The 17136-nt window shown below is 34.6% G+C and overlaps 3 protein-coding genes across 3 annotated transcripts in view; 1 reads left to right on the forward strand and 2 right to left on the reverse strand.

Annotated features, from left to right (window-relative positions):
- The window catches only part of LOC142336036 (uncharacterized), a 421548-nt gene that overhangs the window by 74181 nt on the left and 330231 nt on the right, over positions 1-17136 (forward strand). The gene's annotated exons all lie outside the window — the stretch shown is intronic.
- On the reverse strand, positions 8546-10086 carry LOC142336558 (short transient receptor potential channel 4-like; the record flags this gene model as incomplete). The annotated part of the gene is made up of 1 exon (XM_075385467.1): positions 8546-10086. A coding segment is annotated over one exon (1350 nt), but the record flags the coding sequence as incomplete, so codon positions are not given.
- Positions 12773-15921, reverse strand: LOC142336559 (transient-receptor-potential-like protein). Its single transcript, XM_075385468.1, has 3 exons — positions 15039-15921; positions 14120-14255; positions 12773-13436 (listed from the first exon to the last, which is right to left on the reverse strand). The coding sequence occupies exons 1-3, from the start codon at positions 15679-15681 to the stop codon at positions 12773-12775; spliced, it is 1443 nt and encodes a 480-aa protein (XP_075241583.1). The 5' UTR covers positions 15682-15921.

Raw genomic sequence — 17136 nt, forward strand, 5'->3', positions numbered from 1 at the left:
TTCAATGGATTTATTTTCAACAATTTAACCTTTCGACTTTTAGAAATTTTTTTATAGAATTTGCTATTTTTTTTAAAAAAAATATTTGTATTATTTATTTTTTCTTGCCTCAGTAGCCAGGTAACCGCATTCAGGGTTTAACAGTATGTTATTGAATAGTTGCTAGGGGCAATTGAATGACTTTCAACATTTTAATAGAACGAATTTCTTTTTTTTTTGAAATTTGAAATTTGAAAGTTATTGCCTATCGATCTATGAGCCAATGAGTTTTTTAAAGCTTGCAATTGGGTTACCGGATAGCCTCTAGAGACACAAAAATGATCCTGAAGATTTTTATATCACATTTTTCAGCAACATTCCTTTTAATTTGCAATTGATTTTTTTTTAAATTTTTTGGTCATTTTCGAGTTAATCGATCTTTTTTTGCCTAATTTTGCCTTAGGTTTAAAAGCTTCGAGAGTTTTAGCAATGAGTTTGTTTTTGTTTAGTTTTGATTCTTTTAGTTTCTCAATTCTTTGATGATTTTTGTGTTTTGGCTGGCATTGTTCTATTGATCTGCTGGTTAGGTGGAGTACGTCTGCGTTTTTCATTCAATTCTTTGAATTGTATTTCAGGACTTGTCCGGCTATGTTTTTTTACTTCGTCGAATAAAAAAATGTTTCGCTTTACCTCATTTTGCCGCTTTTTCAACATTTTGCGTGAAATCTTTTTGACTTCTCTAGGCTAGTTTCTCTCTTCTCTCATTCTGCTAAAAGTGATTTTGAACATCAGTTGCTCAGCAAAGCAATTCAAATTGAACAGAGTCAGTATAAAAAATTGAAGTCAGAAGTAGAAACGGGATAAATCCATAAAGCCCAATTTTAGATGCCCGCTATTTGAACATCGTTCCTATAAGTCTTAGTTACCATCTCTAATGCTTATTGGTATTGATAGTAACCCTGTAGCCTCTCTCTGAGAAACAGAAGTATGTTCAACTACGAAATGCCATCAAAATAAATCGGACTTAAAAAATGTTTTCGTACAAAAAATCTTTTTTTTTCAATATCTTCTTCTTTCAATCCTAATCATGCTTATTGGAATCAACGGCGGCTATTTTCCGGCAATCTGCCGGGTATGTTTTGTTTATTCAATGATAATTATTTGAATTGTACGCCAGAACTTGTCCTGCTTTGTTTTTTTTACTTCCTCGAATACAATTTTTTTTGCTTTACCTTAGTTCACAGCTTGTTCAAAATTTTGCGTTAAATCTTACATTGCATACCTGCGTCTCCTGGCTTCTGAGGTAGAAGAAAGGACGTCAAGACTTCCTTACAGTGAGTTCCCGCGCTCGGATCACCCCACCACCCTCGCTGTTCCCGGTCAAGTGGTCGCGATTCCTTCTAGAATGTTCCTCTCGCTCTGTCTCACAGTGACTGTTGCCTCTTCGCAGTCTACTTGTATTGTTTCAGTTTGGAATTTTTGGAGACACTGAGATCCCTAAACATTTGATTTGACTTCTCTAAGTTAGTTTTACATTTCTCTCATTTTGCTAAAAGTGTTTATAGACAACAGTTGCTCAGCAAAGCAATTCAAAATGAACAGATTCAGTATCAAAAAACGAAATCAGAAATAGAAACGGGATAAACCCATAAAACCCAATTTTAGATGCCCGTTACTTGATCTTTGTTCTTAGTTACCATCTCTAATGCTTATTGTTATTGATACTAGCCCCTGTGTCGTCTCACTACAAAACAGGAGTATGATCAACCCCAAAATATCAAAATAGTTCGCTCTTTAAAATTGATTGTCTACAAAAATTGTTTTTTTTCCATTAGTTTTTTCTCCTCATTCAATCCCAATCTTGGTGATGGGAATCAAAGGCGGCTATTTTCCGGCAATATGCGAGGTATGTTTCATTGTTGATAAGGCAAGTCTTTAATAAATAACTTATTTTCTGTTAGTCCGCCAGCTATGCGGAAATTAAAAAAGATGGTTACCAATAGTCACTATTAATAAATTTACTTCGCGGACTAATAAATATGATCATGAAATATGGAACTAAAGCTTCTCTTTTACTGATGTTGAAAAAGGTTGTGAGCTGGAGACATTGAAGACATTCCAAATATATTGGGAGGTATTGTTATTCATTTTAAAGGTTTTTGACCAAAATTATCAAAGCGTTTCCGGATAAGTTAGGCTGATGATTAGTGTTCCTGACTTTAGAAATATGCAAAAAAAACTTATAAAGACTGAGAATGAGAATGCTTTTTAACAGAAAAATAGCTTTTAATTTTACTTATCAACAACTCAAAATATATTTTTCTATACGCTCTACCGTGCCAAAATTTGCGTTGAAGTTTTTTCTCAATGAAAATATCAACGAAACCTATGATATTTATTGTTTTTAATAGCCGCACGGCGATAGCTGGGGCTATTATTGGCCTTCTCTTGGTTTTTTACAATTCAAAGAATTTGAATTGTACTGGGGCGCTGTCTTTTTTTTACAATTCAAAAAATTTGAATTGTATTGGGGCGCTATCTTTTTTTTCAAGATCTGTTCACACATTTTCACGATTTTTGAAGTCAAATTTTGAGTAGTGATTTTGGTCACGCCGAAACAGGAAATGGAGCCAAAAAGCGAGTGGTTTTGCGGCGTAAATTTTTTTTGCTCTAATTTTAAAGTAGAGTGAGAAGAAAACGGTGTTTGAACAAAAATTCGGTTTCTCGGTAGTGGTTTTTTGTTCACATGCAGCGATTTCACTCTGATTTTTTGCAGTTTTTTCGAATTTGTAGATCGGATTTTTTTCTAAATGGTTTTTCCAATCCATTCACAGCTCATTTTAGGCCTAGTTTTTTGTTTGAAATAAATTTCCATTTCTCGCTAGTGGTTTTTTGTTCACATGGGGCATTTGGCTTTGATTTTCTGTTCTTTTCTTAATTTTTTGTTCTGATTTTTTTTAAAATGTTTTTTTTTTCAATTCAATCATAGTCCATTCTAGGTCTAGTTTTTCTGTTTAGTCAATGAAAATTCTTTGAATTGTACGTCATGACTTGTCCTGCTATGCTTTCTTATTTCTTCGTCGCGATTTTTATTACGACCATATGACGTCACAAGCCCTTCAAATCTGCTTTTTCTTCATTCGTTCGTGCAATTTTAACTGAAGTGCGTGCATGACGTCATGTTTCTCTCTTAGTGGAGCGAGTTTTTTTGTTCATTGGCGTGATTAAATTTTTGATCACACTTGACTTACCTCACTCTCAAAAGTGACTTCCTCACTTTGAAATTGACTTTTATTTAATTCAAAGAGATAATTTCAAATGGGTGTGTGTCCCTCTAAATGAAGGTTATTAGAGAGCAGCTAATAGAGGCAGCAAAAACAGATACAGATTTTTAATCAAAATATAACATATCAGCCTTCAATGAAAAGACGAATTTTTTTGGTCCATCTTTTTTACTGTTTTTTTAGACTGCAGATCTACGAAGCTATTGCGGCTATTTTCTGGCAATCTGCCAGCTATGTTTTTAAAAGTTTTTCATAGAAGTGTACAAATGATACCTGGTTGAGCTGGATCTATTGAAGAAAACATAAATATCGTAAAAGACAGTTGCATTTCATCGAGCTACATGTTTTTAACTTTGCCAAAGTGAATAATGATAGGTTCTATTGCGTTTTTCACATGCTTGTCAGATGCTATTCAAAAAATTTGCTAAAACCTCAAAGGGCCTTTTTTGGAAAAAAATGTTTCGTATTAAAATGTTCCAGGTAGTTGAGTTAAGAGCCTTTTTTTGGAAAAAAATGTTTCGTATTAATATGCTCCAGGAAGTTGGCCAGATTCTTCACAAATTTCTTTCAAGTAATTTTTTTGATAACAATGTGATGTTTCTGTAATCTACGGCTTCCTCGACATTGCAGCCTTTTCCGTTTAGGTTCACTAATGATGCTAGCGTGCAGCAATTTTTCGTTTATATATATTTAGTTCTAATTATAAGATATTTTCGTAACGTTTCTGAGACAAAAACTTTTGTTTGATGCACGAACTTGGTGCGCTTCAGTCAAACTAATAGATTCTAAAAGCTTGATTTCCAGTTGTTGATTTGACGAGGATAAGGTGAATTTGACATTACATAGCAAAAGACACATTTAGTCGAGTAAATTCAGGAAAAAATTATTAACCACGATCATGTTTTAAGATTAGGGTCGCAAGGGTGTGTGAATATTTGTAACCGTAACTAAAATTTGTTCACAGTTGATTCTTTGGCGAAATTTTTGTCGCATTTACTCGCATTGACTGGTTTGAGGAAGCGTTGACAGCAGTGGCAAGATTCTGTAACTGATACCCAATCCAACCTATTTTCACGCATCAGGGTTGTTTGCTGTTGCACTACCTTTTCCCATAATCTCAAAGTAACTAAGTTCCTCATTCTGTTTGTCATATATATTGATATGTTTGCATGTTTAATCATAAATACTTGCTGGAAGTGCTTAGTTGCATATTAAATATGTTTCAATTTCTTTTTTACAATTGCTTTCAATGCAATTGTTAACATCCACTTTAACTATCATTCGAAATAGTTTTAATTTACCTCAAGGCTTTAATTTTAAATTTACCCCACACTCAAAAGACCCTTAAGCCATCAGTTTTAATTGAATTCGTTTTTAATTTCAAAATTATCTCTCCAAAACTGGTTTTCAAACTAACTTTTTAATCTTTCTTAAGTTATTAATGATTTTCAACAATAATTGCAATTTACAATAATTGTTGAACTGCTTGTAAAGGCACCATATCGATTTTACATGCACACATTCGAGGACACTGATGACGTTATCCACCACTAAAAATTGCAAAAGTCTTGCTTTTTTCGGTCACACTGGTCCACGGTAGACGTAGTGTTTAGCGGGGATTACAAAAACGTGAGAATGAACAATGAAAATGTGACGAGGTATTCTAACTGGTCCACGAAAAGTCAATATAAACCGCCTCAAATTTAGCAATGTAACTTTTGCAACGTAATGAAGTTGTATATTACTGGTAGAAACAGCAAGTGTCATTTCAAGTCTTTGTTTTCGCCAAACCGAGATCCATTTCTAACACACTTAATCTAACTACGTGAAAAGAATTTTTAAATGTATAACATAGAACAAGGAGGCTCGGTAATGTGCGATTGCACATAAGGTTCCGACCCCGCTCATCCACAATTTTGGCATAATTGTCTACCAAATGAGGAACAGATAGAAAAACATAAAAAAAACAAGTATTTTAAAAAAAAAACTGTATGAAGGAAAAGACTGCCTCCAAAGTAAATAACTTAGTGGAGTAAAAAATGATGCATTAGGTTGATGAGATATGCTGATATTAAGAAAACGAGCGAAGACGAACGACAAAATCAAACAACAACAACAACAAACAATAATTACATCAAAAAATTTATGTCCGTTTTAAAAAACCAAACTTAATAACAAAGTCAAAATAGCGTCAGATAAAACTGAAACTAAACAGAATAACTTGTTATTAACCAGGAAAAAATAGTTTTTCACCAGTTCATAATAAGGCTTGGTAACAATTAGACAAAAAAGAACAGAAACTTTAAAGTTAGAAAATTTGCTGAATTTAAAAAAAAAACAATTAATTTCAAAGTAATGAAAACCATTAGAAATCAACTAAAACATCCCTTAGGTTTACAATTACACATACTTCTTTAGAAGGGCATTAAAAACTGTCGGTATTCAATTTTATATGCAGTTACAAAAAGAACAACAAATAGACAACAAAAAAAATCAATTAAAACTTGCCAGAAAATACTTCCGAAGCCGTAAATCCATACTTTGGCCCTCAAAATATGATCGATTGCACATTCGTTGAACACCGATAACGTATTATGTGACTGCACATTAATGAAACTAGGTAACACTTAGATAAAAACGAAAAAAAATGCAAAATTATGTAATACTTACTTTTTTCGAAAAAAATTTATTTCCAAAGACATGAAAGCCATTAATTACAAAGGGAAAAATTTAAATAGGTTCATCCATTCTTCCAAAAGAAGCCCTTGAGACCTGCAATTAGCCAGAATAAGTCTCACGTCTACAAAAAGAACGTCAAATATGACAAAAATCAAAAATTCATTTACTTTTTTTTTGTGAAAAACCCGTGTGGAAGCCAGTAAAGTCATAACGAATTCTTTAAAAACATAAGATTTTGTGAAACAATCAATTTTGAGATCTTCGCTTGAAATGTATTATGTGACCTCTCATTCATGAAACTAGTCAACAATTCGACAAAAAAAGAAAAAAAGGCAAGATCATGTAATGCTTGTTTTTTTTTTTGAAAAAAAAAAATTATTTCCAAAGACATGAAAGCCATTAACTACAAAATGAAAAAATTGAATAGGTTCTTTTATTCTTCCGAAGGAAGCCCTTGAGACCTGCAATTATCCAGAACATGTCTTACGTTTACATAACGAACGTCAAATATAACAAAAATCAAAAATTGATTAACTTTTTTTTGTGAAAAACCCGTGTCGAAGCCAGTAAAGTCATAACGAATTCTTTAAAAACTTTAGACTTTGTGACACCAATCCCTTTTGAGACCATCCCTTGACAAAAAAATGTCATTTTTAACCTTTAATTAACGAGACCAGGCAACAAACACAATAAAAGGAACAAAATTGCGAAGTTAGTGTTTTTTTTCATTTTGGAAAACAATTGTTTTCAAAGTCATGAAAGCCATCATCTATCTCCTTAATATCAGAACATCGGTTCATCTACTCTTGCCAATCAAACCTGGCCATAGTACAGGAAATTAAATACGACCAAAAAACACAAAGTAAAAACGACATTTAAAGACAAAATTAAAAAATTCAATTAAATTCTTCGAGAAAGTATTGTGGAAGCGGTAAAGAAACACAATCTATATCTTTAAGGATTTAAATATCATCAATTGTGCCTTATTTTGAACTAGCATAATGTGATATATGAACTGCCAATAACGCGATAATCTGACAAAACTAGAAAACATGAAAATTGGGCAAATACCTAAAAATTAAAAAAAAATTGTGAAATCTAGTAATATCAAAGCCAGAACGCAGTAACTTAAGGAGTAAAACCGCAATAAAGACTGGTTTTGAATTCAGCAGACAGAGGAAACACTCTTTGATTGCTGATTCTAACCTACAAGTTGACCAAATTAAGAGAAAAATGGAGGCAAATTGCAATAAGCCGTTTCTTATTTAAAAATCAAATTTTTTAAAAGTCAAAACGACCATAAGCTTTCAAGCAATCAATTACATAAATTGATTTGGAGCTAATTAGGAAGCCAATAGGACCTATCACTAGTGAGCTTTGATTTGAAGTGTTTTGTTGTTTAATGTGCTTTTAATATAAATAAGATCGAATTTTTTATATAAAAAACCGACTGATGACAATCCGAAATATTTTTTGGGTTGTAACGGTCCAAGATTGGTACAAAACTAGTCCTGCTAATACTAATTTTCCATATGGAATATTTAATTTTTCGAATGTCATAGATACAGATATTTTGTTAGTTAAAAAATCAAAAATAAATGCCTCGTTTTTGATAATCAACGAATAAAGTTAGCAAAAATTGGCAAAGTTTTAATTTCAGATCACTCTCTTAGCCCCTTTTTCAGTCCACAAAGATTGTGTTAGTGGTGTTTGGGTGTGCACTTCCCACAAATTTAATCAGAGTGGACTAAAGAAATTTATTTCGTGATGTTTTTGATGAAAAAGCCTGAATTTTTGGAAATATTTAGCCGGAATTTGTGACAAAAAAATTCAATAAAATGGCCGACAACACATTTTGTCTTTAAAAATAAAATCAACAAGATTTTCTTGAAAATTATTTATATTCAGCAAAATTTGCGAAATTTTAGTCAAAAATTCCGAAAAAAGGTGAATAAAATCAACGGAATTCACTCTATTTTCTCGAAAGTCTAAACCTCGATATCTCCCTGTAAAAAACGAAAATCAAGAAAACCTTTTTAATTCCATATTCTACGCTGGACAAGCTTTCTAATGATACCAGTCTCAACTCTCTACGATGAATATATCGATCGGCCAAAATTGACTGAACAAAAAAAGACAAACCCATTTGAGTATATAGTTCCTCCCCCTCAAGAGGTGTCGGAACAAAAATGTGAGCAACGTAGCGATATAAATGTTTATTGCAACATTTTCATTGATCTTGCTTTTAATCAATGAATGATAAGACAAAAAATTTATCATTTTTAGTAATTCAAAATCTGTGTCGATTTACAAAATGTCATTTACAAAAGTATAAAAAAATTGTTTTCTCTTGTGAATTGCTCTCAATCAAAGTTTGTAGCAGTTATATTGGACCTCGAAAACGGGATAAGCAGGTAATGCCCTCAGGGCATTAAGTTCTCTTAGAGCTTTACGGCGTTATAATCTCTAAGTATGTGATTCGCCAAAAACATTTTGGAGACATCAATTCATGATGTGAAGGGCGGTTCTTAGAGTGCCCCCTCCCACTTTATCCCCCATCCCCCCTATCAATCCCCACCCCGTGCAAATCGATCCACCCGCAACCCAGCGCGCTCGAAGCTAGCGTCCCTATGCTGTAGCTAGCTACGGACGAAGCCAACCGCTCGCTAGTCTTTTGAGAGCAATTGGTGCGACTTTAGTGGGTTATGTTTTTATAATATTGCTTCAATCAATTTCTAAATGCAAAGACTGAACTGTTTACAAGTTAATTTACCAGGCTTGGTTGATTAGTTTGCTATTTCTTTTTGATAAAAGCCGAAAGTCCAACTGAAGGTTTCAAAAAATTGTACACGCGTTTTTTGTATCTTTGCAAAAATGCGTTGTTTTCAACTATGTCTGCAATTGCATCTCCCTCCTCGGTTGAATTTCCACGAAGTGCTTTCTTCTTCCTATTATTCAATTCGATTAGCTCTTCCGTTTTTCTCTGAAGACCAGAAACATTTTGTATAACCCTTTCGCATTTTGCACTAACGCTGTTTTTGAAGCCTTCAATATTTTCGGTTGTGACGTAACTTTTTCGTGATGACTTTTTGTGTTCACGCAAATAACTGTTTTTCAGGCGTAAAATTATTTCACGCAGTTTAACAACGTCGTTCAGTTCTTTTTCTGTGAAAAGTTGTGCTTCCGGGACGTTTCGTGAGCGGTACCAAATCGAAATTTGCCGGATGCTGGGCAAAACATTAAACGGAGAGGGCATAATTTCATGGCCAGCAATAAACTTAAAGTAATGCATTGTTCGTCTGAAAAGGAACATTTCATCTTCACGTTTTAGCGAGTCGAGAACAGCAAAAATGATTAAAGATTTCAGAAGGTTCAAACCAACAACGACTAAAATAAAGGCGTAAATAACGTATAAACCAACCAGAACCCATTCTTGTGGGTTAATAAACCGAGCGAAATTGTTAATCGCTTTGCTATCGGGTTCAAATAGCGTGAACAAGAAATTAACCCATACTTTCCTTATGTTTTGGTAATCTCGCATTTCCTCCCGAGTACCCTCAAAATATTGTCGAATTATACACGTGAAAAAACTTTCCTCGGGTAGAACATATAACTCGTAAGCGCATCTTTGCTGAAATTCAGCGTAGCTTCTGTGAATAAGTCCATTTATGGCAACAGAAAATGCAATTAGGATAAAGAAAAACAGCAAACAGAATCGGAAGCCAGCACTGAATGCTTTTCCCAGAAAATACTGCGGCCTCCCAATAACATCCGTCATTCTGGCAAGTTTGAACAGTTTGAAAAGAAGGAAAAGAACTCCTAAACTCCTCATTGAATCTGCAAAGTTGTACGGATGAGCAAAATCTTGATTTCGGACACCAGGTGCCGTGTAACCGCCTTCATTAATTAAGTATGTATACTTAACGAAAACGTTCATTAGAAACGTAAAGTTCAGCAGAATGTTTAATCTGTTTACCCAATCAGCGAAGTAGATCCGGATTCCATGCGACCAGATGTCCCGCAGTTCGCCTACAATATTTCCGATGGTCCAGATGAAAATAAAAGCGTCGCTTAGATATGCGAGCCAATTGTTGGTCAAAGTGAGCGAGTAAATTGAGTCAACTTCGTCTGGAAGGAAGCTGTTTCATTTGAGGTAAAAGGTCCAATTTTACTGGTCTCTCTGGAAACTTCAAAAATGTCGGGCTGGGCCATTACAAGCGGCTTCCATTACCGAAATAAGCCTACCTTCAAAGAAAATTGCTGCGACTTACGGACCAACTATAAGTACTAAGTACCAGAGTAAGTATAATTCAAAGGATAACTAAAAAAGTAGCTAAGTTAATCTCAGATTACTTTATGAAATATTTTTGTTTAAGGCCTCTAATCATGGCCACTAATCATTTATATCACTAGAACAAAGACAAAAAGCCTCAAAAATAAGAACTTTTTTCAGTCTTTTTAAATTTTAAATCTGTCTCGTCCCCTCTATCTCCTTCATAATTAAAATCTTCTTTCGTTTTTAATTCTAATCTGAGTTTGCAATCTGATTTAAGTGTAAGTGTTACAATAAGATACAAAAAGGAAAATCAACTATAAAGAGAGTGAATTGACTCTAAAATTTGGTACCAATAAGCACTTGTAATAATTTATTAATGAATTATATGTTTAGAATGGTTGTAAAGCTAAGTTCTACGTCTTTCTGGGCTCTAACGAAAACTAGCCAAAATTTGGCAAAAAGTTCGTTGTGACGAAACCTGGAAAAACAACAAATGAACAACAGACATGAGTTTTTGGATTTTGCATTTATCAAAATCTTTGTATAGGTTTTACAGCATTTAGTAAAACAATCATTAAACTAATAAGCAATGAGGTGCTCGTGTTGATAAATTAATGGCTTTGTTGACAATTATATGGTACTGTTGAACAGTGAAGCTGAAAGCAATAAACGCCAAAATTTTCATTTTTTAGGTGTAATGGCAAACTTAAATAAAAAGGTTTTGCGCATTAAATTAGCATTAGGAAACATTTTTTAAAATAATGAAATGACTCCTGAAAGCAACTGAAAGCTATGGCAGAAAAATTGTGCTTAATCTGGTGTGAAAAATACCATTTGATTCCATATGATATCAAATAATCTTAACTACGAGCAAAGCTTCTGCTTTGCAACAATCACTAAATTTGTTTTCTGGGACTTGTAAAATCGCTTAGCTGCCATTAATTCGCAATTTTTTCAACTGATTTGTTCAAAGAGTCTTTGTGAGAAACTTTTCAAATTGAGGCATTTTGTTCCCTTTGAAAAAGATGAATCACGTAACGAACTTCATGTCAACATTTTTGTCAACAATCAACAATTTGTTCTTGCATGTATCTCAATGCTTTAAAAATTTTGAATCATAATAATATACACAAAAATTAAAGTACCCAGAGCACCCTCTCCTTTGGCCGAAGCCTCAGGTATTTAGTCCTCAGACCTTTAGAGGAACTTGTTCGAAGCCATGAAGACCAGAGCATCGGTGCAAAGACCGTCTGGGGGGTAGCTTTTTGAGGAGTTGAGTCCCGTGAGCCTTATGTCTCCTTAAACCATCTTTCGGGACATAGCAGAGCATGTGTTGTCCTTACCAGACATGTAGTGTAGCCACTGTTATCTTTTGAGCTCTGCTATCACAGATGCAACACTACTCTGTGATGTTTATTCTGTGACTATCACTACATCTTTTTTGTCTGGACCTTACACAGTAGTTCCCACTTCACTTCTGATATTAATTCTGTGAATGGATCACACATAGTTTTCTGATCCACCCCTCATCAACGGTCATTCATACAGTGTAGCAGTCTTCCCAAGCTCTGTCACTTTTCTACCCTACTATCCCTGCATTCGTTGCCTATTAGCAGGGAGGTTCAGGTCGATTAGAGAACACAAAAGACTTTAATTGGAGTCCAGCCGAATTTCTACTAAATGGCCAAACTTCATCTACTAGTCGCGATTTCACTTTCGTTACTTTGTTGATTTTCGAGTTAGATAGACCATCTCTCACTTATTGGAGACATTTTCAACGGGTAGAAGTTGGCGAGACATGATCACCAGCGCCATTTTTTTACTGACGGTCTCTCCACTTTTGCTGCTTTCTTTCAAGGGCTCTGTTTAATGGTCTGTCTCAACTCCCTCATTTCATGTTCATGCCTGCGCGGATGAGTATCGGACCGGCAAGTAACAGATTTTGACATTAAGTCTTTAAGTCCTCGTGATTTGTGAGATCGATCGTGGACGCTTAGTTAGACAAAAGTCTGTCCAGGATGGCCCACGAGGAGGTTACGGCGACAGTAGAGACCCTTCCGGCATTCTACGCCACCCCTAAATTTCTCAGTTCCTTTTCAGACACCGGTCTTCTATTTCCCACCATTACTGCGATATTTCACCCTCACTGACAATACATATTATCAATGCATAGGATCATATGATCCAATAGTTTGTTGCATCTATTCTTTTGCATGACCTCTCTTGCAAGAATTTATATCTTGTCAGATATGACAAATTGTTAATAATTTTGGGGTACCTGTAAGAAGATCTCCATTCTAATGAGATCTGACAAGACTAACCAGATCTTACTCGATGACATTTCGTTTTATCCTTATACACGATAAAAGTCTTTTCCATTTTAGTTACGAATTTTACGAGTTCCATTACATTAACGAATTTACAGACTCACTTATAATATATTTGCCGTAATGATTAAGATAATGATAAAGGTAATGATTTACGTTAACGATAAAGGTAAACGCTAAATGGTATAAGGGGGGGTATAAGACGATTTTACGGTACAAAAAATGAATTACGTGAAGTAAGAAAAAAAGCGCATGCTTAAAGTGTTATTCCCCCTAGGCTGGAGGCTGAAACAATGTAGATGCAAAAACTTGGGAGAAAACGCAGCGCATGAATGAAATGAAACAGTTCCTATGATGTAATCGAGGTACTCTTCTGGGTAGAAATAAAAGTACAAGGCGTAATCCTCCGTCCATAACCCAAAAAGACAAGGCCATGCATCGTACCTGATAACTTCAAGGTAACAAGAGTAATCAAATGCAGCGTAGTCAAGGGTCTCCTCAGGTAATCTTTCCCAATATGTGCTTGACATGACACTAAAGAGCAGTAACAGAGAGTAGAACACCATCTGGACTATAAATCGCATGAACGGCATGTCCAGAAAACCCTGGATCATTTTCCCAGTTGGAGAATCTGATTGCGGGAAAAACAGGTTGAAAAACAGCCAAAATGGAGTTAGCAACGCCAGAAATGATAGAAAAAATACCCGTTTGATAATGTGAGAAGATTCGAAGTCTTTGAGAGCAATTGGACCTTCGTAGAACTTTCTTTTGATTAGTTTTTGGACACTACTGTTGGCCACAAATTTGAAGTGGTTCTTCATCATGGCGTACTCCAGTCTCTCCCAGGGTTTTCCAGGGGCCACAATATTCTCTTCTTCTGTTGTCATTTGGCTGCAACCAAATCAATGTTCATCAAATGTGAATTGTTTCCTTAACCGTCGGTGGAATTGGTCATGTTCATCTGCCCCCCCCCCCACCCCCCCCCCGGGGGGGGGGATTTCGCTCCGGAAGTAAAATCATTCAAATTTTTCAATTTAAAATCTAAAAAGCTAATTTCGTTGTTTGTTTTAAGAACCTAGTTATAGGTTTAGTAACCGTTTATTATTTTGACCGAGAAAATAAAGAAATGTTTCCAGTTTGATTTAATGTTCTGGGAAAATGCTTGCCCTCCTGTTTTGAAATTTTCTCATTACTATTTCTCCAAATCCAAAAATAAAAAAAAATAATTTTCTCGATTCACTTATTTCAAGACTATATCCAACCTATGTTCCAAATCAAAAAGAAATTTATTGTTTTCTTTCCAAAAGTTCCAATCCGTAATGAATTTCGTTAAAAGTTAGCCATGACTGCGGATGAACGGGAGCGGAATGCACATTAATTAACCAAACGCCTTATCTCAGATAGCCCCCTCTATTGTAAAGAGAGATTAGGTGAACGTATTCAGAGCCCACGTGGGTAATTCAAAAAATTTTACAAAAAAATTAATATGTTAAAAAGGACTTTATTCATTTTGAAATATTTTATAATTATTATTTAAATGAACTCTGCCTAAGACAACAAAATGATTTGATTACCTTAATATCAATTGCAATTCGTCAAAAGTCGTTACGTGTTTGATGAAGTCAGCCGCAAACTTTTCGCAGCTATCTCGGATTGCCTCCACATCTTTACTTGCAACATCAGAACACGAGTCAATGTGATCACACGCTTCTGTATTCCAAATTGTTTCATTTTCCTCGGGAGAGTATAACAACCCTCAACTTCTCTTTAAACGGTTCTTTAAGTGAACCAAAATGACTGGTCCAAAACATTAAAAATTGAAATTTTCTACACCCTATTTGATACAGGGCACAAAGATTTAGTCCTCCGCATCAAGAAGATTCAAAAATTTCACTTGGGTGGATTTTTATTGACTAATATAACACCATCGGCTAACTATTTAAAATGGAGCCAGAGCCCTTTTTGGTTCGAGTGAATTATTCAAATGTGTCCAGCAAAAGTCCACATTTTTCATCCGCGATTTGAGTTCAGGGAATTATCTAGTCATGAGTCGGGGAAATCTTTTTTCAAGGAAAGATAGGCCCGTATTTTCAAATAATTCTTTTAGTTCAAATAATTCCAGTAGCAGAATTGCAAAAATATTTAAGAAATAGAACTTTTAACACAAGTCAGTTGTCTCAACTGAATTAAATTGCTAATTTGTTGTACCTAAAATTAGTTCTTCATGGTATTTTCAACAATAATGACCCTACAGTTTAGCAGTTTACACGTTTTGGTAATATTCTGGAGTTTATTCATTAAAATTTTTGAAGTTGATAAAGGGCCACTACTTACGATTCGGGATAATTTGTTCATACGGACGCTCAAATTGATCTTCATTAATTTTAGTAAAATTTGTTAAAATGCTTTTTAAACTGTAAATCTTCAACAGAATATTGCTCCTGAAATTGACTTAGAAAATTTGGTCACGAGGAAAAAGAAACAAATCGATACCTGAAATCTTAAAAGCCACCATGATCGGATCTTCATTCATAATACACAAATAAACAGGTTCAGACAACGCTTGAATAGTCTGTAAAATTGCATCAAATCGAATAATAATTCTTGACTCGCGGGGGTTGTATACTGGCACATTTAATGGAACAGCCCCGCGTGAAAACAAATACTTCAACATTTGTTCATTCTCGTTGGATGACGCAATCATAACAGGTGATACTCCTGGTCTGTAACAGGTACCTGTAAGTACAGCTCTGTTAACTAATTCAGGATCATGATTTATGAAGTATTCAACCGCTTCTTTGAAGTTAATGTCGACCGCAATTATCAATTCATCCTTGATGAAAAAGTTATATTTTTCAACAAAAAGTTCTATGCAGGGCATCGAATGCTGTTTAACAGCAATGCCCAATAATGTATGGCCTAATTCATCTCTGAACTCGATATTGAAGTTCGGATCGTTTGCCCTGGCGACGTTGATCAGTCGTTCCAAAACTTCTGGAGATTTTGTGTTCCTGAGACATTCTAGAATTTTGGCTCGAACGACATTTTCGGAAGTTCCAAACCCGATTTCTTGCTTGCTTGCGTTGGCGTTGAGTTGATTTTGCCGGTTTGGAGGTTTAGAGGTCGTTTTGTTCATATTTGAGGCACTCGTTGGTAATCGAACAAAAAGTATTAAACTATAATGATTGAATCAAATTATCAGGTCATTTAAAGTGCAGCCAAGAACAACAAATGAGTAAATTGGGACATACAGCGCTGCTTTTTTGATAGAAAATTATATTTGCTTTTGCGTGCTTATAATTAATGAAAGATATTAACGTAATTAGTTTTTTCTCGAATTCAAAAGTAAATTTTGTTCTCTCTACGTTTTAGTTGATAAGAGACGTTTTTTCTCGATCTCACGCTCTTATGAAAGTATGTTCAAGACACAAGTGAATTGATTGTCAGCTGTTTGAGATATGTATTAAACAGCTCGGTAAGCATAGATAATTAAGAAGCAAAAAACAAGTATATAAATCATTGAACGGTCAATTTGAGAAAGCGTTCATCGGATATGACGCGTTCATTATAAAATCAAAACTTTAAAAGCGCTACAATAAGCATAGAAACAGAATTTCAATTTACCTCAAAGTTGCAAAATATAAAAAAATATAGCCTTGCTTAAACTCACGATTAATATTACGGCTGTTAACAACTTATTGTAATAAATCAAATGAATAAAATATCGAATTTTCCTTATGTGACGAAATTTTCACCTCCCAGGACTGAACTTCGATATAATTTTCCGATTGTTAGTGCAAATGCACTCCTCTTAACTAGTTCAGCAAAATTGCAAGGTTTTACCGAACTGATGACCATTAGCCCATCAGCTATGTTTTTAACATCTGTAGGTGCTTGCTGGTACCCAATTGCTTTTTCCGGACATCGGAAGCATCTTCAAATTTGAAACAACTACAAAATTATAATCCACACCTGTTTTTTGTATGTAATAAACTTTTCCATATTTACGAAAAGCATGTTTTTATTCGGAAATACAACAACGGGGTGCATTTATAATTGCATAACTAAGAGCCTTTAAACAGCCTTTCTAACAGCCTTTCAGTGATCAAACAAAACTAAATTACTTTCCAGAGAGGGACTGTTGAACGCTACCGAAATTGAAGGTTGAATGTTTTCATAAATCTTGATCCATTTTTAATCCCCGTCTTTACTGATTTCACTCTACAAAATGCACTTTAGGGTGCAGCTGTGTTCCGTTCAGGCAGTTTCGAGAAGTTTTTATTTGTGTTTTATACGGGAAAATTTTGTAGGTGTTTCAAAAAGGCAGTGAAATTGAGCAAATCAATCTGACAGACTCTTTAGCTAATTCTCGAATATGAACCAGAGAAACCAGAAAAAAACAAACGACAATCGAATTTTGATGAATATAAGAAAGCATCGGCAATGCATAATATAAATCAAAATGTAAGACGAAACTCAACAATAGTTTTTCCAAAATTTTTTTGAAGCCATAGCAACATGAAAATTTGTTTTCTTAAGACTGAAGATTGTTTCGAAGACACTTTTGACGGTTGTCAACTTGAGTTATGTT

The sequence above is a fragment of the Convolutriloba macropyga genome, chromosome 3, assembly GCF_964194025.1.
Source record: "Convolutriloba macropyga chromosome 3, txConMacr16.3, whole genome shotgun sequence".
Lineage (NCBI taxonomy): Eukaryota > Metazoa > Xenacoelomorpha > Acoela > Convolutidae > Convolutriloba > Convolutriloba macropyga.